This window comes from Crocuta crocuta, unplaced genomic scaffold (assembly GCF_008692635.1).
Source record: "Crocuta crocuta isolate KB4526 unplaced genomic scaffold, BGI_CrCroc_1.0 scaffold226, whole genome shotgun sequence".
Taxonomy (NCBI): domain Eukaryota; kingdom Metazoa; phylum Chordata; class Mammalia; order Carnivora; family Hyaenidae; genus Crocuta; species Crocuta crocuta.
In genome coordinates this window covers 808,971-831,637 of record NW_027530997.1, presented here as the reverse complement: position 1 = coordinate 831,637, position 22,667 = coordinate 808,971, and the positions used below count along the sequence as shown (strand labels likewise).

The following is a 22,667-nucleotide window of genomic DNA, read 5'->3' as shown; positions in this document are numbered from 1 at the left end:
TGTCCAACAAGCCCACATTGATTCAAAGAGGGAAAAGAACATTTTATCTCACCCAGTTTAGGTATATAGTTAAATTGGTTATAAAATCTGCCGGTTGAAAATATTTTTCTTGGGGCGCCTGGGTGGCTCAGTTGGTTGGGTGTCAGGCTTCAGCTCAGGTCATGATCTCGCAGCTAGTGAGTCGGACCTTCACATTGGGTTCTGTGCTGACACCTCAGAGCCTGGAGCCTGCTTTGTATTCTGTGTCTCCCTCTCTCTCTGCCCCTCCTCCGCTCACACTTTGTCTCTCAAAAATAAAATAAAGATTAAAAGAATTTTAAAAATATATTTTTCTTAATGTACCCACTTGCCATTAGCCTTCTCACATTTACTTGAAAGTCAGGAAAGTTCTTAAGGAACAAACAATTGTCACCCATTTAAAAGAGCAAGCTTGGAGCTCAGCACTTCTCCACTTTTCACTAGAGTCATGAAAAGCAGCCGTGTACCTGGGAGCAGGTAAAAGAGAATGAAGCTAGCAATAATATGTCCACACCCTAGGAGAATAAGAAATCCGCTTGGCCCACTTGTCAAGGAGAGCTTTTTCTTTTAGTATGTTAGTTAAGTAATTCAATTCTAAGTATAAGATCATAAGATCTAATTAGAGTAATTTAATTTCCTAAAAGCAACAACATTTTTTGACATAACTCTAAACACCTGCCTTTTCTTTCTTCCCTCCTCATTTTCCCCCTCCACTCCCTATTGCAGAAACTAGCTGACCTAGAATCCCAACCAACTCAGTAGGGAAATGCCCCGTGATCTGGGGGTTGGCAGAGAAAATACCTCAATAAAACTATGTCTATCTCCATGACCCTTGCAGTCAGCCTGGCTTTCCACTCATTTGCCTAAAAGCAGTAACTACTGAGACACAGAAGTAGTTCAGTTGAGGGCAGTGAAAAGGCAACAGACTATATTACTTCTATCACAAAAAATTACGCCTACGGAAGTTCAGCGTTGCTGGTCACCAAAATAAGAGAAATACTGAACTCATCACCACAAGCATTCCATACAGTATGATAGGAAGTAAAAAGTAAGCCAGAAGAATGAGGAGGAGGAGGAAGTGGAGGAGGAGGAAGAAGGACAGGAAAATAAACAAAAGCAAAAACAAAGTTATATGAGCAAATATTCAGTGTTATCAAAAAAATAAAATAAATTTGCAAAGAATGCTACAGTTAGAAAACACTCTCAGAAGTATCTTGGTTGACCAGCTGCCTTTTCAGATTTCCTTTGACAGAACTCTGGGAACGAGTTCTGAGAAGGTATGATTTTGACAGATCAGTGTTGCAGTAACTCACCTTTTCGGCCTCAAATTGTTCTTTGGAAATGAGCTTTCTGTTTCTGAAGAGACATCGATTATAATGAGGATAGGTTGGGATGAGACAAAGGCTTAATTTTTCATAGTCAGACTTCTAGCTCCTAAGAAAATGGAGTCCTTTGAAACAAACAGTAAGCAAGTAGTTCCTTTACTAAATTGTGGGTTTGATGGCCAGGAGCTGGAGAAGAAAAGAGAAAGCCAGAACTGCTGTGATGTGCATGGAACACAGTTGCCCAGAAAGGGGTTTGTAATGACAATAGAAAAGTTTCAATCAAACAGTTTAACCACTTTTCCATTCTTATTCCCTTGTAAGTACTCATTGTCAAAAACCAGCACATCATAGTTACAAATCCTACAAGTGTATGCTGTACACTGTATGCTGAATTTCGCTGATACGAAGAATACACCTAAACATGTCAATCCTCCTCTCAGAAGCGTCTTTGTAGTCTGGCAGTTCCCAGTTTTCCTCTTATACCCCGAAAGTCAAGAAGGGAACTCCATTGGGACCTTATAGTTATTATTTGAAGACATCTGGTTATCTGTTTACTCAGCTTTGGATCATACATCTATGTGATTTTCTTCAACTAGCCATGTCCCACTTGAAATTGAGGACCCCAATGACTTTTAACGACAAAAAATATATATGGTTCAGACTGTTTCCAAGTGTATTTTTAAATTTCAGTTCTCATTAATATTAGAGTTATTCATTGACATTTAAAAATTTTTAAAGTTTATTTTGAGAGAGTAGGGGGGAGGGAAGGGGCAGAGAGAGAGAGGAGAGAGAGAATCTCAAGCAGGCGCCAAACTGTCAGTACAGACCCTCACACAGGGCTCAAGCTCATGAACCATGAGATCACGACCCGAGCCAAAACCAGGAATCAGAAACTCAACAGAATGAGCCATCCAGGCGCCCCTGACATTTAAAATTAGTTGCAATAAAATACACTACACGTAACATAAAAATTTACTATCTTAACTATTTTTAAATGTATGGCTCAGTGGTGTTAAGTATATTTGCATTGCTGTGCAGCCAGTTTCTGAAATGTTTTCATCTTGCAAAACTGAACATAACCATACCCATTGAACAACTCCCAGGGTCTCCCTTCCAGGAGCCCCTGGTAAGACCACCATTCCACTTTGTTTCTATGAGTTTGCCTACTCTAGATATCTCCTGTAAGGGAAATTATACAGCATTTGTCTTTTTTAAAAATTTTTTCTTTAATGTTTTATTTCTTTCTGAGAGAGAGAGAGAGACAGCATGAGCAGGGGAGGGTCAGAGAGAGAGGGAGACACAGAATCTAAAACAGGCTCCAGGCTCCGAGCTAGCTGTGAGCACAGAGCCGATGCGCGGCTCGAACCCACAAACTGTGAGATCATGACTTGAGCTGAAGTCAGACACTCAACCGACTGAGCCACCCAGGCGCCCCTATACAGCATTTGTCTTGCTGTGACCAGCTTACTTCACTTGGCATAATGTCTTCAAGTTTCATCCGTGTGGTAGCATGTGTCAGAATTTCCTTACTTTTTAGGGATGAATAATATTACATTATATGTATATACTGCATTTTATTCATCTATTGATCTGTCAACTGACATTTGCATTGCTTCTACCTTTGGGCCATTGTGAATAATATAGGTGCACATTTAATGACAATTATTTTTAATGACTTTAAGGCCACTGTTTGTGTGGCAACTCTCTTTACTTCTCACCTCTGAAAACAACTTGGCAGACTTGGCAATGGTATCTTCAGAAGGAAAGGGCCACCTAGAAGCTATATTCTTTCCTCTTCCCTTCTTTATAGGATTACAGGGTTTCTTCTCCTTTAATAAAATAGTAATGAAGAGGTTCATCCTAAGAAATGATATTATAGTTAAAAGCTTGGCTTAGAAGCCCTACTCTCCACTTCAGTATTGGCAGAAATAAATAGGTGTACTTGCTCTTTTTCTTTTCATTATTATTATTTTTAAAAATTTTTAATGATTGTTTATTTTTGAGAGAGAAAGGGAGAGAAAGAGAATCCCAAGCAGGCTCCATGCTGTCAGCACAGAGCCCAGCATGGGGCTCGATCTCATGAACTGTGAGATCATGACCTGAGCCAAAACCAAGAGTCAGACACTTAACCAATTAAGCCACCCAGGTGTCCTACTTGCTCTTTATTTAATTTTTTTAAATGTTTATTTACTTTTGAGAGAAAAGACAGAGACAGAGCATGAGCAGAGGGAGGAGCAGAGAGAGAGGGAGACACAGAATCTGAAGCAGGCTCCAGGCTCTGAGCCGTCAGCACAGAGCCCAGCACGGGGCTTGAACTCACAAACTATGAGATCATTACCTGACCCGAAGTTGGATGCTTAACCAACTGAACCACCCAGGTGCCCCCCAGCACCTGCTCTTTTTCTATATGAGTAAATGAAAAGGACACCAGGAAAAAGACAAAATATATCCTGTCTTCTGTTACAAATTTCTCTTCTTATTCATCTACTCAACATTAATGTACTTCCAGCTTGTTTTTAGTTTTGAAACATTTATCTTTTTTTGATAGCTACACAATATAAAGACTGATCTAGTATGAACTTAGTATTTCTCATATTATTTTGAAATTTTATGTTAAAGTCAAATTCCAAATTTTCTTTCCCAGGCAGACATCCTAAATTCATAAATCTCTCTGGAATCTGTCAGCAAATGCCAAACAACAAGGATTACTTTGAAATTACAGTCACTCAATACACACCATGTTGCCCAGTGGTCTCTGGTGATAGTTGGAATGGAAACACATGTTTTCTATTGTTCTGCTTTTGTTTAGTGTCAGTTAAAATTGGACATAATAAAGTTGGTCAGATAGCGACAAAAACACTCTGCTCTTGTGTGTAATTCAAACCAACACTGTACCAACAACAATGTGGCTAAATTGTTGGTGAGACTTTTTCCTTTTAGTCCTATTTCAGTAACTCACTTCTAAGTACAAGAGTAGAAAACTTAAGAGTAATTATTGCCCAAAGCAGTAACATGCTTTGACTTATAATTGTTTGTTTCTTCTTCTCTGAGGAATCTATAGAATTGTTCAAATCCATCACTTCTGGTCTGACTTCCAATATTAACCCTGGTATCAGCATGAAGAATTAATTGCCAGAGGATGGCTGGAGAGTATTCTAAGATGGAAAGGAAATTCACATGAAAATGTTAAGCAAGGATGGAACTTTCTGTGAGGCACAGAAAACATTGAAGTCATCCACAGAAAACTTAGAGCAAGATATCTGGAAAGTGGGAAGCCAATAAACTGCGATTATGCCTGATTCCTACATAGATACGATATGAGATTTTGCCATTAACCATAGGAACTTTGTATCTTTGTGAATCAAATCGTGTTCACATGAAGCAGATTTTGATCAGGTCTCCAAGACAGAACTATTACATAAGGTTGTGCAGGGCACAGCCCACACAGTGGTATCTGGTAGCCCTGCCCAAGACACATTTGAAAATGTGCTTGGAGATTGCAATGCCTTTGAAGTAGTGGTTTGTGGTCATTGCTATATATGTGTGTTGTTTTATTTTTTTATTTTTAAAAAAAACATTACTAGGCAATTCAACTAGCAAACACAAATAAGGGTTGCGGTTTGTTTGTTTGTTTTTTCCTATAAAATATACAAAGCACTCCGTTATAGATAACTGTTATTTCACAAAGACTCTTTGACTCTGTTACTTTGGAAAATCTTGCAAATAGTTTAAAGCTGTACCAATCCATAAGAAACAACAACAAACCCTACTATGATTATGACTATGACTTCTAAAGAGTTCACAACCTATGCCTACATTCCTTACCACATCAGTAGACAGACTTAGAGACAATTATGAATAATCCTCATTTTACACAGAGAAGCTGTGACCCAGGAGATTTTGGAACTTGTTCAAGGACACAAAGTAAAATGAATGAATGAATGAATGAATGACGACAAAACAGTAAAGCTGCAACAGAGTTCAGACCTTCAGGTGTTCTTATCCTGTGATTTTTTTCTATTAGAACAACTTTTCTACCTACCAGTCTTAAGTTATTACTCACCTAGAGTAAGCACTTGTAAAAACTATTTTAATGGGCTTTAAAACCACTTCACAAGTGGTTTTTTGTTCCCCACAGAGTCCATGAACTTTTAACAGTGTGAGAAGGGAAAAAAAAAGCATTTGTTACACTGAAAAAAAAAATAGTACTAGCTTCTTCTTTCTTTCCTACAAAAAGACAGATTGTACTGAGTTTATAAAAAACCAATCTGCCTAAAACTCATTGCCTAAAAGCAGACAATGAGAATTCATAAGTACCTTGTATGTACCCCACATTGTACTATGGAAATATTAAATAAGTACAGGTGTGGACTCTGCCCTCACCCCACTTACAATCCAGTCAGCCAGCCAGCCAGCTCACCAGCCAGCATACAAGTATCCCACATTGCAGACACTGGGGATAAAGAGATCACTGGGGCATATTCCCAGTTCTCAAAGACCTCATAGTCTAGGGGAGAAATAGACTGTACACGGCTAATTATAAAATGGTGTAAATGCTAAAACACTGCTCTCATAGTAACACATAAAAGAAAGCAATATATTTCCCTTGGGAAGGGTAGTCTCTTGGGAATGTTTCCTAGAAGGGAGGATATAGGAGCTAGGTCTTGAAGGTAAACAGGATTATATCTAGAAGAGAAAGGGCACAACATTTCCAGAAAAAAAAAAAGATGAACAAAAGCATGAAAGTTTAATGGAATTTAGCAGGAGAGTTCAGAGATGCTACTGGAGAGGTGGAGAAATCAAACTCTGAAGGGCCTTAGAGGAATGTTTCATATCCTAGGAATTGGAAAGCCATTGAAGGGTTTCACGCAGAGAAATTAATCTTTGATTTTAGAAAGTTAATTCCAGCAGCAGGATGGAAGATTGTTAAGGTGAAAAGGAGATAAGTCGATAGGCTTTTTCATTAGTTCAAGGAAGAGATGGAGAGAATCCATAGCACTGCCCAATAAAATTTGCTGCAGTGATGGAAATGTTCTATATCCATGCTGTCCAATATGGTAGCCATTGAGCCACATGTGGCTACTGAGCACTAAACATTTAAATTGCCGCATGTGGCTGCCGTATTGGACAGTGCCGAGGCATCTTAGAGAAGCTGGCTCTTGAGTTAAACCTTGAAGGAGGGTTTTTCCAACTGCAGGATACAACTGGTGTAGCTCACAACTGGGATAGTTTTCAATAACCAAAGAGAATAACATGGAGGGGCACCTGGGTGGCTCAGTCGGTTAAGTTTCCGATTTCAGCTCAGGCCAGGATCTCATGGTTCATGGGTTCAAGCCTCATGTTGGACTCTGTGCTGACAGCTTGCTCAGAGCCTGGAGCCTCTTTCAGATTTTGTATCTCCCTCTCTCTCTGACCCTCCCCTGCTCATGCTGTCTCTCTCTCAGAAATAAATAAAAATATTAAAAAAAGAGAGAATAACATGGAATACAGTAGAGTTAAATCAAAGAGAACAGAGTAGGAAAAAAAAAATAGCATCCACTGCAGAGTAATATTGTTGAGAGATGTTTCAGTTATATAGCTGGGCCTGTGTGTGTGTGTGTGTGTGTGTGTGTGTGTGTGTGTGTGTGTGTGTTTGTGTGTGTGTGTGAGAGAGAGAGAGAGAGAGAGAGAGAGAGAGAGAATGTGTGTGTGTACCCTGGATCACAATGTAAATGTACTTTCCCTCTTTATTCTGTTTAAAAATGTTTGAAAGCCATTCCTTTATGAAAGGGTAGGATTTAACTATGTTCAGAGTTATTAGGAAACCGTTTCCAGAAGGGCAGACTTTAAGTTCATTAGAGTTTAGAATAGGGAATAGGATAACTCTGGACCTTCAAGACTTTCTTAATTACTATGTTATATGGAAACCAACTTGACAATAAACTATTAACTTCAAAAACTTAATAGACTTTATCATCTAGAACAGTTTTAGACTTACAGAAAAGTTGAGAAGAGTAGTCTCCACATGCCCTGTACCCAGCTTCCCCTACTAACATCTTACATTGGTATGACACATGTGTTACAATTAATGAGCCAATGTTGATATGCTGTTCAGTAAAGCCAGTACTTTACTCATATTTCCTTGGCTTTTACCCAATATCCTTTTTTCCCTTCCAGGATTCCATCCTGAATAACACTTTGCATCTAGTTGTCATGTTTCCATAGGCTCCTTTGAGCTATGACAGTTTTACACTTAGCTTGTTTCTGAGGACCTTGAGAGTTTTAAGGGGTACTGATCAGGTATTTTACAGGATGCTACTCCGTTGGAATTTTGTCTGATGTTTTTTCTTATGATTAGACTGAGGTTGGTTGTTTGGGGGAAGACCAAAAGATAAAGTGCCATTTTCATGCCATGATATCATGGATACCTACCATTAACATCATTTATCACTATTGATGTTGGCCTTGATCCACTGGCTGAGGTAGTGCTAATCAGTCTTCTCCACTGTAAATTTATGTTTTTATCTCCCTTTTCAAATAGTACTCTTTGGAAGGAAATCACTCTGCTCCTTTTAAAAATGAATTACTTAATTAAAGGGAGGCTTGAACTTGGAGTAAATCATATCGAGTTCCTTCCAAAGAAAGATACTTCTGAGTACAGACACAGTCTCTTTTTAGTTTCAGCATCTCTCTCTGTAGCAGATAGAACAATTTTTTCACATCTCAGATTTTCAGATTCTAAATATGAAGCACACACACAAAAGCTGAGTGATTGACGTCGAGTTCCAAAGTAAGTCGGAAAGGAATTAACCCAAAATCAATTGCAAATCCTTCTGACTTTTCTCTCAGCCCCAGATTCTGATGTTTTAGAAGTAAATTTAACCCAAAATGTGTTGGGTTTTTTTTTTTTTTTCTGAATCCCCAAGAGGGAAGATTCATTTTTAGCTAATGTTTAGAAAGGGAGATCCCAGACTGAGAAAACCCAGGAATTTGGAGTAACTTCTTTAGGTGCAGGATCATGTCCTCTGCAATATTAGCAAGGTAAATCCACCCTGCCAAACCACCTGCTACTTACCTCTCACTGTAGTTGCCTAACTTTCTGCCACTCCTATTCCCATGGACAGAAAACAACATAGAACTTCCTGAGCAAGCCCAGCCTCTACATTGTTACATCCCTGCTCGTTCCCTTTACAGTATTCTCATTTCATGACTCATACACATGGGTTCATGGGAACACGTGGGGGTTTTGTTGCTGTTGTTGATGTTGCTGTATTTATTCTTTCTTGTCCATTCAGGCCAGAACAATGTCCTGCTCCTACGTAATGTGTGTCATAGGTCCCAGGTCTTCTCTGTTCACTCTGGGAAAAGAGGTGAAACTATCTCCTTCTTCACTGTACACAAATCTAGTGAGAGAAGATAATCATCACCTACTGATTAAGAAAGAGGGGGACAGTGACATTCAGAAATAAAATATAGTCACTTACTTTCCAATCAATTGTAAGATCACTTCTTAGGGAACTTCCAAGGCCTTCCTGTTTTCCGCTGCCCCAGTGTCCCTGTTCATTTGCTGGATTCCCTTTAGGATTCAGTCTCTTCCTGTAGTTCCCAGGACTCTAATAATCCTTCTCCTTCTTCCTCCCCTCAACTTGGTAAAATTCTGCTTTGGGTCTTTAAATCATGCTAAGATGTACGTCACTAACAAGAACCTTAATTTTTACCAGTTCAAGGTAACGTTTGCAATAAATAGGGATCAGAATCCTCATTTTGTTAGAGGAGCATATGAACTGTGGGAATTCAAGAAAGAGTCCTGAGTAAGGGAAAAGTAGAATCTAGGGAAACAGATTGGGGCTGATCTTCCAGATATCCTACACAGATGGTACCATTGTCCTTACTCAACTCTGAGTCTTCTAAGACCACAGAAAATCTTCCCTGGAATTTTCACTTCTTTCATCCCATGTCAACTCCCAAAACACAGGGTGTTCCCTGCCTGGTCCAGTCACTTCCATTCGATTTGACAAACCAACTTAAATGTCAACCAATTGAATATCAATTTGATGTTAGCCCCATAGACTTGGCCCTTTTCTTTTGGTCTAGGGGATCTCTAATTCCATTAACATTCTAGATTTCACTTTAATATTCTAGATTTCACTTTTAGCTGCCTAACACATGTTGCAAATATCATCTATAATGTATATTGGTGGAATATACTCAACTGAATTATAATCCTCAAGGGTGATGATGACTATCTCTGTCACCATGGAGTCTTCAGTTCCTAGTGCAATTAACCAGCATGTCAATAATTATTGTCAGTAAATAAAAGGGAGAGAGGGAGGGAAGGAGGAAAGGCTTTTTCCAGTTAGATTCTAACTTCCTATCTATATGCTTCTCCATGTACAAATCCTTTGAATTGATGCTTTACTTTCATTTCTGCTAATCCTTACTGCAACCTTAATGAGCATTAGGGATTATTATCTCCAGTTTACAACTGAGGAAATTGAGGCCCAAAACAGTTAAGTCCTGGGCCAAGGTCACACAGCCAATATGTGGAGGAGTCAGCACTTGAACCAACATCTATCTTTATTCCCAAGCCCATACTCTGCATTATGCAAATGCAATAAAAGCACTTTCCAAACTATAAATAATCCTATGAAAATACAAATTGTTTTGTTATTATTATTATTCGAGAAACTCTGATAAATCAAATCCACTAGGCACCTTAGAATGTGGTACCACACTGGGGCACCTGGGTGGCTCAGTCAGTTGAACATACGACTTTGGCTCAGGTCATGATCTCACAGTTCTTGGGTTGAAGTCCCACGTTGGGCTCTGTACTGACAGCTAGCTCAGAGCCTGGAGCCTGCTTCAGATTCTGTGTCTCCCTCTCTCTCTGACCCTCCCCTGCTCACACCCTCTCTCTCTCTCTCTCAAAAATAAATAAAACATTTTTTAAAAATTAAAAAAAAAAAGAATGTGGTACCACACTGGCCCCCATGTTTTTAAAACAAAGGTGCAGAGAAAGCCTTTCCATGGGCTTCACAATCCATTCCTCCAAGGAACACTACTGCCCTTTACTTCACTCCCTACCTCTTACAGGAAGCCTCAATTGCTTTGTGTTGCATACAGGCTCCCATCCTTATCAGTTCACCCGAGAGTATCATCACTCAGCTTCTTCATCACTCAGCTTCTTCGGCTGTCAGTCATACCCATCTAGGCCCCTGCAGCCATATCACTATCTGCTTAAGCAGTGCCACCCCTAAAAGCACAACCTCCTTAAAGATCTAGGAAGGTTTTTAAAATTGGAAAGTTCAGAAGAAAAAAAATTTTTTAATGAATGTTTATTTTTGAGAGAGAGGGAGAATACAAACGGGTGGTGGGTAGAGAGTGAGGGGGAAGGGCAGAGAGAGAGGGGAACAGCAGATCAAGTGGGTTCTGTGCTGACAGCAGACAGCCAGATGTGGGGCTCAAACTCACAAACCACGAGTCATGACCCAAACAGAAATCAGATGCTTAACCAACTGAGCCACCCAGGAGCCCTGGGGGGGAGGTGGGGGGAATTTTTTTTTAAGGCAACAAACTACTGCCTCCCTTTTTTCCATATATGGAAATTATCTTTCAGAAGCACAGAACTAAAAACAAGGAGATTCACTATTTTAAGTTCTTTGTTTAGCTTTACTGGGATAGGGCATTAGGTCATTAAGGAAGCGAGCAAACTAATGCCACCTTTCATTGTGAGAAATTAAGACTTCAAGATGTTTCCTCCCATCTAGTTCTATGTTACCTACAGGTAATTCATTTCATGGCATTTGTGCCATCTTATTTCCCCAAATTCAGCCCATTTTCCTAGTTTCCTTCTTAGCATCTTTCCAGGTCCTTTCCCTCATTCCTGGCCCCTCATCCATTGCCTGTTTGTTACATGGTCCAGTGTGCTGCCTATAAGAACATGTCCTGTCTTCAGGGCCATTCTGGGGACAGCTTCCCTCTGAAGCCATTACTATCCAGAAGAAATCACACAGTAGTACTCAAAATGCATTTGTTAATGAATGAGTGAATTCTTCTACCCACATTACTCATCTTAAAAAGTGAGTTCTTTTAAATCTTGGATGTAGTCCCATAAGACATTTAAAAATGGAACCAAAAGGAAGTATACATATATTACTTAAGCAAATCTAGAACCTAAATATAGGGATATTCCAACAATAGATTGTAGCAGATGGTTTACCAATAATAACCCACTCTCTCTTCTCACTTTTTCTTTTTTTAAATGTTTTACACAATTTTATCCCATTTTATTCTGTAAAAATGCACGCAGATTCTAGAACATACTATAATTCTATTTTCTTTTTTTTCAACTGCATTAATAATTTTTTAAAATTATAGTTGACAGGGGCACCTGGGTGGCTCAGTCAGTTGAGCGTCCGACTTCGGCTCAGGTCATGATCTCACAGTTTGTGGGTTCGAGCCCTACATCGGGCTCTGTGCTGACAGCTCAGAGACTGGAGCCTGTTTCGGATTCTGTGTCTCCCTCTCTCTCTGACCCTCGCCTGCTCACGCTGTCTCTCTCTCTCTCTCTCTCTCAGAAATAAATAAAACATTAAAAAAAATGAAGAAGAGATCATCTTTAAAAAATAAATAAGTAAAATAAAATAGAATAAAATTATAGTTGACATACTGAGGAACGTGCGTAGCTCAGTTGATTAAGTGTTCAACTCTTGATTTTAGCTCAGGTCATGATCTCATAGTCATGGGATCGAGCCATGTCAGGCTCTGTGCTGATAGCACACAGGCTTGGAGTTCTCTCTCCTCTCTCTCTCTACCCCTCCCTTGTACACACTCGAACTCTCTCTCTCCAAATAAACAAGCAAACCTTAAAAAATAACAGATAGTTGGGGCGCTTGGGTGGCTCAGTCGGTTGAGCATCTGACTTCGGCTCAGGTCATGATATCACGGTTCGTGGGTTCGAGCCCCGCATCGGGCTCTGTGCTGACAGCTAGCTCAGAGCCTGGAGCCTGCTTCTGATTCTGTGTCTCCCTCTCTCTCTGACCCTCCCCTGCTCATGCTGTCTCCATCCCTTTCTCAAAAATAAATTATTAAAAAAAATAACAGATAGTTGACATACAACGTTATATTAATTTCAGGCGTACAACATGGTGATTCAACACACTAACAGCACTTACTACCTAAGTGTAGTAACCATACAGTTATTGCAGTTATTATTGACCATATTTCCTATGCTGTACTTTTCATCCCCTTGACTAGTTTATATAATTATCTTTCTACCTAAGAAACAATAAACAATTTTTAAAATTGCTTTTCATCAATAAAGGAAAAAAGAATCCAAGTGAAGGAAGAAATCAATGCCTTTTATTGACTTTTAGACTTCAGGAAACTGAAGTGAGATATGACAATAAAAGCATTTTTTAATGTCAGAGTTGGCTACCGAGAGGGTTGGGAAATTATACAGCAAGTTTTCTTGGGAAAAACTAGCAAGAAAGGACAAATTTTTTAAATCTTAATTCTTTTTTAAAAAATTTTTTTTAATGTTTTATTTATTTCTAGGAGAGAGAGAGAGACAGCGTGAGCAGGGGAGGGTCAGAGAGAGAGGGAGACACAGACTCTGAAACAGGCTCCAGGCTCTGAGCTGGCAGTCAGCACAGAGCCCAACGCGGGGCTCGAACCCACAAACCGCGAGATCATGACCTAAGCGAAAGTCGGACGCTTAACCGACTAAGCCACCCAGGCGTCCCATAAAATCTTAATTCTTTAAAATATTAGCAATATATAATTAGTGTCTTACCAGGTATCTACCTTTGGTGTAAGGCATGGTGGTCTGCTTTAAATCTTTCATTTGATAGATAGATACATAGATAGATTTTTACAGCTTAAAACAATAAACACGGACTGTCTCACAGCTCCTGTGGCTCAGGAATCTGAGCACACCTTAGCTGAGCGCCTCTGGCTCAGGGTCTCTCACAAGACTGCAGTCAAGGTGTCTGTCGGGGCTGCTCAAGCAAGAAATTTAATTTTAGAAAACAAAGCTATGGGCAGGCAATTAATCGTGTGTATTTTTAAAGGCTAAAATGTAGAGAGAAAAAGTCAATGACATTTCTATAAGTAATTTATAAATGAGTAATTTACCTCATTTATAAAAGTGAAAAGAATATTAAGAATATTTTAAGCAGATTTTTAGTACGAGGTTGCTTCTGAATGAGTAACGCCCATGGGAGAACAGAGACAGATTTTCTGCAATGACTGGTCTTAAAATTCATTTCAACTTGGCTTTAGAATGCAGGGAGTGTCATGTGTCCATATGTTGTAATTAACAACTCCTCATTCTCTCAAACCCACCACAGCATTCCCCTGTTAAAAACCTCTGGAGTCCCCTTCACGTATAGGATAAAGACAAAATACTTAGCTTATCCACCTAGGCCCTGCAGTGGTTGCCTAACTCTGGCCATTCCCTTCTCTTCAGTTTTCTCCTACTCCCTCCCTCCTTCCCCAGATCTCTATGGCTCCATTCCCTGCCTCCCACAAACATCCATCAAGCCTCTTTCCACCTCTAACTTTTGGACAAACACAAGTAGATCCCTCTCTTGGCCATTCTCCCACCTGACCACCCATTTTATCTGTATGACATCCCTTGGATCTCATCTCCAATATCTCTTCCTCCAAGACATGCTGAGACTGGATCAGGTTTCCCACAGCCCATTACACACTGCTCTTTTCCTTTAGGGTATAATGTAGTTGAAAATCACATATTTGTGTATATTATTTGATTGCTACCTGTCTCCTTAACGGGACCAATTTTCCTAATGGGAGGGTCTATGCCTGTCTGAGTCATTGTTCTCCCACCTTCTCCCAGTACAACCTGGAACATGGTAGCTGATGAAGGTATTCTCATACTCCCGAACAGTTACCTGGTGCCTCCCTGAACTCGTTCTAGGTAATGAAGAAGAAGCAAGTATGGGTAGCCATGAATTAGAGTTTGTTTTTTTTTAACATGTCCTATAAGAGCACTAAGTGTTTTTTTTTAATTTTTTTAAAATTTATTTCTAGGAGAGAGAGAGAGACAGCGTGAGCAGGGGAGGGTCATCGAGAGAGGGAGTCACAGACTGAAACAGGCTCCAGGCTCTGAGCTGGCAGCACAGAGCCCTACGTGGGGCTCGAACCCACGAACCGCGAGATCATGACCTAAGCGAAAGTTGGATGCTTAACCGACTAAGCCACCCAGGCGCCCCTGAATTAGAGTTTTAAATATAATCTATACAGTTGTCTAATGGGACAGCCTAATAGCTCAAATAGTGACACCTCCTCATTTTCACCATTTCAGCCTATCAGTGGAAAATGTTGGTTGCTTGGATAATATCACTCACTGAAATTACAACTTCTTTGGTCATTCATTGCCTCCAAGACCTAACGCTATTGGCCTTTACACTTTCTCTGCAACCAAAGCTAGGAATGAAAAAGAATGTTGGAAGACAGTTCTTATCCAAGGTCCACCTACCAGGACAAGGCATTTAAACCTAATTACTTAGTTCCTACTCTGGCTTCTAGGAAAGATGGGAGGCTGCCTCTTCATAAGAAAGTGCAATGACTTCAGTTTGTATCATCTACTTTTTTGGGTCACCCTGGCCATTATTACAGATAATTTCAACCTGGTAACACAAAGACTATCCATTTTCAGTTTTTTTGTGGATATTACCCTTATCAGAAAGAGTTACTTATTGGGGCGCCTGGGTGGCTTAGTCGGTTAAGCGTCTGACTTTCGCTTAGGTCATGATCTCGTGGTTCGTGGGTTCGAGCCCCGTGTCGGGCTCTGTGCTGACTGCCAGCTCCGAGCCTGGAGCCTATTTCGGAGTCTGTGTCTCCGTCTCTCTCTGACCCTCCCCTGCTCACACTGTCTCTCTCTCTCTCTCTCTCCTAGAAATAAATACAAATATTAAAAAAAAAAAAAAGAGTTACTTATTATCAAAGCCACGCTGTTGAAAGTCTGTAGTAGCTAATTATATCCTACTTAGGTTGGGACTCTGAGTGATCTATAATTTTTTTTTTAAGTTGGTTACTTGTCATTCATATACTCATTCACTGAGCACATATTTACTTATGACCATCTTTGTGCCAGGGCTTAAGATCATGAGAGTCTCCCCATAGCCTGAGGAGTCCACAGTCTTATGAAGCAAAAACATCATACTTCCACACAAAAAGAATCAAAGAAAAGAGACATTTTTAGGTCAGAAGATAGAAATGATCTTTAAAAAAAATAATTGTGATTTGAATAGGAAACATTCTCAAAATGGACTTAGATGATGTGGCACTGTTTTATTCTTATGAGTAAGCAGAAGAGGCACAAAGGTCAGCTTGTTTTACCATAGACACCTATCATGCCTATGAAACTTTAAAGAATCTTCCCAAGAATCTTTTTAAGAAATGATAGATGTCCTTCTTTCTAGGAAGTTTTACATGCATGTGGTTGTAATTGTAATTCCAGGGAATCACAGTTAAACCAAGAAAATATTTTTATATGGGTTCCAGAAGTTCTCTACCCCAAAACCAAATGATGACCCAACTTTGGGCTTCCTGTTTGTTTTAGAGACCCCCAAGACCACCCACCTGTTCAGTGACTCACAAGAAGGACCCACAGAACTCAATATCTATTTATACTCACAGCTAAGGATTATTACAGTGAAAGGATGTAAAGCATGATCAGCAAGGAAGAAAGATACAGGTAGCATCCCCCAAAATTCATTTACAGGCTTCCGATGCGCTCTCCCTCCCATGAGTGAACAGACCAACTGTGCTCCTTTCTCAACTAGTGAAAAGTGCAGTGATACACATGCAAGATTTCTGCCCAGAGAAGCTCATTAGAGACACAGCAGTAAGGTTTTCATTGGGGCTGGTTCTATGGACATCCTTTGCCTGACAATTACCAAAGCTCCAGACTTCCTGAATAAAGTAGGTGTTCACCATAAATTATGTCACTTGCACAGTTTAGGCATAGTGAATCACCCTTATCCATTAGGGAATGGAGAGAACCATTAATCCGAGTACTAATTATTATTCATAGTAGCAATATTATGAATACCTATGATTAACATATTGGGTTATTATTTCTATATAATATTCATATTAATCCATTCAGCGGCCATTAACTTTTTTTTAAAGGTTTTAACATGCTGAGATCATGAAAAACTAAGGCGCTTCTGTGTTTGATTCCTTATTTTATTTCTCTTCTTATCTGTTAACAGGACAGACTTTCTGCAGCTTGAAAGGAGCCAACTATGGATTTCAGACGTGTGAAGGACTATTTCTCCTGGCTCTACTATCAATACCAAATCATTAGCTGCTGTGCTGTCTTGGAACCCTGGGAGCGATCCATGTTCAATACGATCTTACTAACCATCTTTGCTATGGTGGTATACACCGCCTATGTATTTATCCCAATCCACATTCGTCTGGCTTGGGAATTTTTCTCCAAAATGTGCGGCTATCACAGTGCAGTTTCTAATTGAGCTTAGTTGCATTCTGTGAATCGTCATTGCGTATGTAAACGTTGCTTACAAGTTACCAATTTACATGAATACCGTGTCTTCTTTCACTATCTGATCTGAAAAGCTCTCTTCTCTATGCACTCTTGTATCTTGCCTGAAATGTGAGATAGGTGTTTCTTTAGGTTCTTTTGTACATTCTGCATTGTGCATCCAACCATGGGTAACACACAGAGACCTTACCTCACAGACTAACCATATTCGTTCAGCTTAAATCTACAACTTCAGATTTTTTTTTAATTGGAAATTTCATATAAAATTTTTTCTGGGAAGCTGGCTCCTGAGAGACCTACCAGAATCCTATTTAAAATGCTCCCTTGATACGTGTTCTGTACTAAAGGGTATATTTTTAAAAATTTGTTCATAAGCTCCTGTCAAAAGTATCCTATCCTTGTTTACAGCATATGAAAAGATATGAATAAATTATATGGGCCCCCTAAAGTCTTATTTTCTAGTAAACTGCTGAAACCTAAAATTCTTGTACTTTGAGTGCAAAAGAATAGGCTGGAGGCAATTATCTCTTTCCAGACATGGTTCATGAATTATTTCAAATGCCTCTAAAAGTCTGGCTTTATAACAGTTTAAAATCAACAATGTTGATTTTAGATAACCCAGTAAGTATTATGATACAAAGATATTAAGTGTAAGGAACAAAATATAATCAAAGTAAATTCAGATGTGACTTGCGATGCTGCCCAGGCCTTGCATGATCTTGAGGAGCCAGGGGTGGGGGTGGGGGAGTGAGAGAAAAGAAATTGCTTTCTTTCTGTGATTTCACTCAGTGGAGGGAGGGGGAAAGCACGTATTAGGCTACAGGAAGAAAAGCTAATAAATAGACTGGAAGTAATATTCTACCAGCAGGAACTCGACAGCTCCAGTTAAATGCTTTGATATAGTGGCTCTGTTGCAGAGCAAAAACAAGATTTATTAAATTTCCTCCAAAGTGTTTATCTCAAAAACAAATACAAGTTTTTAATTATACTGCTGAATCAAATGTGAATGCCGAAGGCCAAACCTTACAGTTTTTCTTTCCTTCCAATAAATACTAAGGTTAGTAATTCTGGAGGGTAAAAATGGGAAAAAATATAGTCTTTGGACAATGTTTGCACCTATGTTTGTGTTATGGGGGAAAAAAATTCCCAGGAAGCCTAGAGAGAAAGATGTTTGGCATGCCAAATTAACATGCATGTTTGTTAAAAAAACAAAAATACGTGTTTTGAAGATAAAACCAGATCTGAACATGTACTGTTGATTTTTGCAAAATAAAATTAGGTTTAATTTTGTAAATAAAATATTCACCTCCAGATTTGCTTTTTCCTCATATTGCCCTAAACATCTAGGTGCTTCTGTCCTCATTTGTCCCCAGACTTCCCTTTTCTTACTAATCCATTGTGGCAACCGATCTTAAAACAGTAGGATAAAACTTACATTTATCAAGGGTCTTCTTCATAGTGAACACATTTGATGTGTTGAAGTAGGTATTAAGGTCTCCCAGTTACAGGTAAGGAAAGTGGAACTTGGTAAAGATGCAATTCATGGTTAAGGTCCTGTAGCTACTTGTGGCAAAGCAAGGAAGCAAATCCAGGACCACACGAGGCCCTGAAATATTTGCTACGTGCAAGCCGGTGGGAGGATAACGTGAGCAAATGAAAGTTGATGGGACAGGGTCACCAATTTGTCACAAAACAGAACCACATCAATTTAAAGGGGCAAGGGTAACGAGGAGACAGCTGAGGTCAAAGAAACAATGGGCCCAAGTCCCAGCTTCCCCTTTGCCGCTTACCCAGGTCCCATGTTCACCCATTTCTATGCTGTCCAGCCCCATATGCATATTTTGAAAGATTGCTTTCACTTTTAAATATTTAACAGAGGATTCTCCGTTAAGCATGAACTTGGACACATTCCCAGTTCACAATGATTCAACGTCCTTATATACATGGACCCCTGCTAAGTACTCTTGGAATTCAATTACAAAGATACTGCATTGACCTTCTTAAAATCCTCCTTCTAAAAATAAGAGTTAAAATAAATGTGAATAGACACAGTAAAGCTTAATAAAATACATTGCAAAGCACTGCCCCAGAATGTCACTCTGAAGTTAAACATTTCCTGTGAGCAATCAAAACAATAAATACAGGGTCCAACAAAGATACTCAAACAGAGTTTGGTTGAAAACCTATCTGCATGCAGAAGGCAAGAAAGTCCTACCTGTGGTGTCTGCTCTGTCAGTTTTCTAGACGAGGCAGAGATGCTCTTTACATGACTATAGTTAACCTAGTTTACAAACACTTTATATGCTTTTTCTTTTCTTGTGTATGTATATTTCAACCATGGTCACAGAACTTAAAAAAAAAAATAGCCAAAAGTTTCACAGTTAACATGGGCTTGTGTTTGTCACTCACTAAACTTAGAATCATAACATGTTCATGCACTGATATTGGCCAAGTAAACAATTGCTTTTAACCTACTTATGAGACAACAAAAAAAATGAAATGTTAAGAAATCAGGCAGTTTTAACATTAAGATAATACTGGTCAGTCTTTGTTAGTAACTTGTATGTACAAAAAAACAAAATCACTAGTTCACATTTTCTACTTTTTTTCTTCCATAGTTACCATAGTTAGATTCTCTCACTAGTGGGGCATGTGTCCCCTGGAAGGCAGGAAATTTGTTCTTGTTTCTGAACGGCCAGTATCTAGCCCAGTGTGTCATACAGAGCATAGCAGATACACCTCTTAGAGAACATCTCATGGTTTCCCAAGTCCTGTATCCACACAGAAACAAGGAAACTCAGCAATTGTACTGGGCCAACCTCAGAATGGACAACTTCCATCTATCAACCAAAAGAGTAACACTCATTCATTCGTTTATTTCTTCATTCAACAAATGCATTAAAAGCCAACCAGGAATGGCGAGATGGATAGATATCTGATGAAGAAAGCAGAGTAGAAACTAGGTGGTATGTACTCACATGTTTGTTGTAAAATTCTCTTAACTTTACAGCATGTTTGAAAGTTTTTATTAAAAAACCGTTGGAGGACAAGTCTACCAGTTACTGAGCTTGCCACTAGCAAACAAAGATAAATGAGACAGAAATAGTAACATTTCCAAATTCATGAATCATACAATCTGGTAAGCAAGATGACCCAAGAAAAAAATAAGCAAGCAAAATATTTGCGAGTTGTGGTAAGGTCTTATAAAAGAAACAGCAGAGCGCTAGAGAGAAAGCAACAGAGGAGCAGGGCGGGTAGAGCACTTGGGGGACCCAGTGAGACTTAATTCCAAACTTCTTTTACTGTGGGAGGTTAAGAAGGGGGACAATGTGGGAAAGAAGTGATCTTCCATTGTAAGATGAGGACACTGGCTGCTGTGAGGGCAGATGGGAAGGGCAGGGGTCAGAGCCGGGCACCCCATGCAGGAGAGACATGGACTAAGGTGGCAGCATCAGAAGCTGAGAGACAGATGGTCTGATTTGACATGTATTTTGGAGCTAGAAAGCCAACATGCCTTGCTTATACGTTGGATCAAAGGAGTGATTCCATAAAATACTCAGGACTTTTTTTTTTAAACATCTAACCTACCCAAAAGAAACCTCCTTCTCATTTTGGTAAAGTTAATTTCCAGAGATGATGAACTATCCTAAGAGAGATTGAAGGAAATCAACTTCATATGCTTTACTATTTTTTCCAGCTTTTAAAGTTTCACTGTATCTCATCAAGAGTCGTATCCTTTTTATTCTTAAGTTTATTTATTTTGAGAGAGAGAGAGGAGCAAGCATGAATGGGGAGGGGGCAGAGAGAGAGGGACAGAGAATCTCAGGCAGGCTCCACGCTGTCAGCATGGAGCCCAACATGGGGCTTGATCACACAAACCATGAGATCATGACCTAAGCCGAAGTCAAGAGTCAGATGCTTAAACGATTGAGCCACCCAGGCACACCAAGAATCTTTATACTTCTGATTGGAAGAAGGGACTCCAATTTCCCACCATGGAACAGAATGTTATTCTCTAGGTACTTTGCATCATCAAAACAGACTAAAACTAAAAAATCAGTAGCATGGTTCCTCCCAGGGATTAAATTATCCCAATACTAATTCTAGAGCTTGAAAGGGTTTTGAAAGCAAACTAGGGCTCGGGTTCTTTTGATTCATCCTGGAATTCTTATGCTGACAACAGTAAAATAAGAGTACTGAGAAGATTTTTTTAAATGTTTTATTTATTTCTGAGAGAGAGAGAGAGAGACAGCATGAGCAGGGGAGGGTCAGAGAGAGGGGGGGATACAGAATCTGAAGCAGGCTCCAAGCTCTGAACTGTCAGCACAGAGCCCGATGCAGGGCTCGAACTCACGAACCGCGAGATCATGACCCAGGCCAAAGTGGGACACTCAACCAACTGAGCCACCCAGGCGCCCCTAGTATTGAGAAGATTTAATGGCAGTCTTATCAGAGCAGGGCTGACCAATTTTTAATTTTAGTTATTTGGTTAGAAATTTTAAAGAAATAGGGTGCAGAAGGAGTTCCAAAATAAAATTACAGTTGCCTTTACTATGATGGCAAAGCCTATTTCTGTAGCTTTTTTGTGAACAAAATGATGACGTATTCCATTAACAATATTCACACTTCTCATCATTTCCAGATGGAATTCAAAATTCAGATTGCTGCTTTTTTATTATAGTACTTTTATTCCTAAAAGAGGCAACATTTAACCCAGATGCCTGATTGTGGGGGAGGGGAGATTGCAAAATAGATGAGAGAGCCCCCCAGGGCCCACCCTCCCAGCCTCCGCCAGCCACACCCACACAGAGCAGCCAGTAAATTCCCTGTAAGGCACCATCCTGATCTCTAAGGATGCAGGGACTAAGGAGAGCCCCTTGTCACGTAGCTTGGATTCCCACTCAGCAGTGAGACTGCAGAAAGGGACAAGGAGAAAAGAGAGAGAAAGATTGGGGGAGAGGAGAGAAGAAGGTTTAGACTCTTGTTCTTTAAGTTTATGCCGGGAAAGTCTCATTCCAAGCAAAGTGCTATCTTTCTCTTCTGTCCTCATTCCTCAAAGAACTTCCCTGATCTCATATTTTTTCCTAACATGAGCAATATACAAATGTTTTACATCTTGTTCATATTAATATTTGTTTCTTTTGTTAAAATAATTCTCCTTTTCCCGTGGTTAAAATAAATCTGAATAATCCAGCAATTGATCCTCTCTCCATCCTCCAGTGGGTCGTCTGTCTTCCATCCACTATCGCCTGGCTTCTAAACTTCTCTCTGCTCCACCCCTTTCCAGCCCTACTGTGTCACTATTTTTCAAAGCTCAATAACCTCCTTAGAAAATTAGGGAATGGACTTGGGTCTCTCCAGAGATTCTTCAAATTAAGGTCTACAGTCTATGACATTCTAATGACTCTCAACATTTCAGCTTCTTGAAGCTTCCCCTGGTTATTTTTAAAATTGTTTAATATTTATTTATTTTTTGATAGAGACAGAGTGCGAGCAGGGGGAGGGGCAGAGAGAGGGAGAGACACAGAATTTAAAGCAGGCTCCAGGCACCAAGCTGTCGGCACAGAGAGTTTGTGGGGCTCAAACCCACAGACTGTGAGACCATGACCTGAGCCAAAGTCGGACACTTAACCTACTGAGCCACCCAGGCGCCCCATCCCCTGGTTATTGATAGGAACCTCACCTCTCTCTGAAAATCTATGGCCTCTGTAACCCTACCACTAACCATCATTGTTGTGGGGAAAAAGGTAAGATCGTCCATACATAAAAACAAACAAGGAGACAAACACACAAAATCCCAAAGAGCAATA

The 22,667-nt window shown here is 39.7% G+C and overlaps 1 protein-coding gene across 1 annotated transcript in view; it reads left to right on the top strand.

Annotated features, from left to right (window-relative positions):
* Positions 1–18,170, top strand: part of SPTSSB (serine palmitoyltransferase small subunit B) — a 30,633-nt gene extending 12,463 nt beyond the window's left edge. The window contains exon 3 of the mRNA XM_077770539.1: positions 16,565–18,170. Within this exon, the coding sequence (XP_077626665.1) occupies positions 16,598–16,828 (231 nt within the window). The 5' untranslated portion in view covers positions 16,565–16,597 and the 3' untranslated portion in view covers positions 16,829–18,170. The remainder of the gene's footprint in view (positions 1–16,564) is intronic.
* The last annotated feature ends 4,497 nt before the right edge of the window (positions 18,171–22,667 follow it).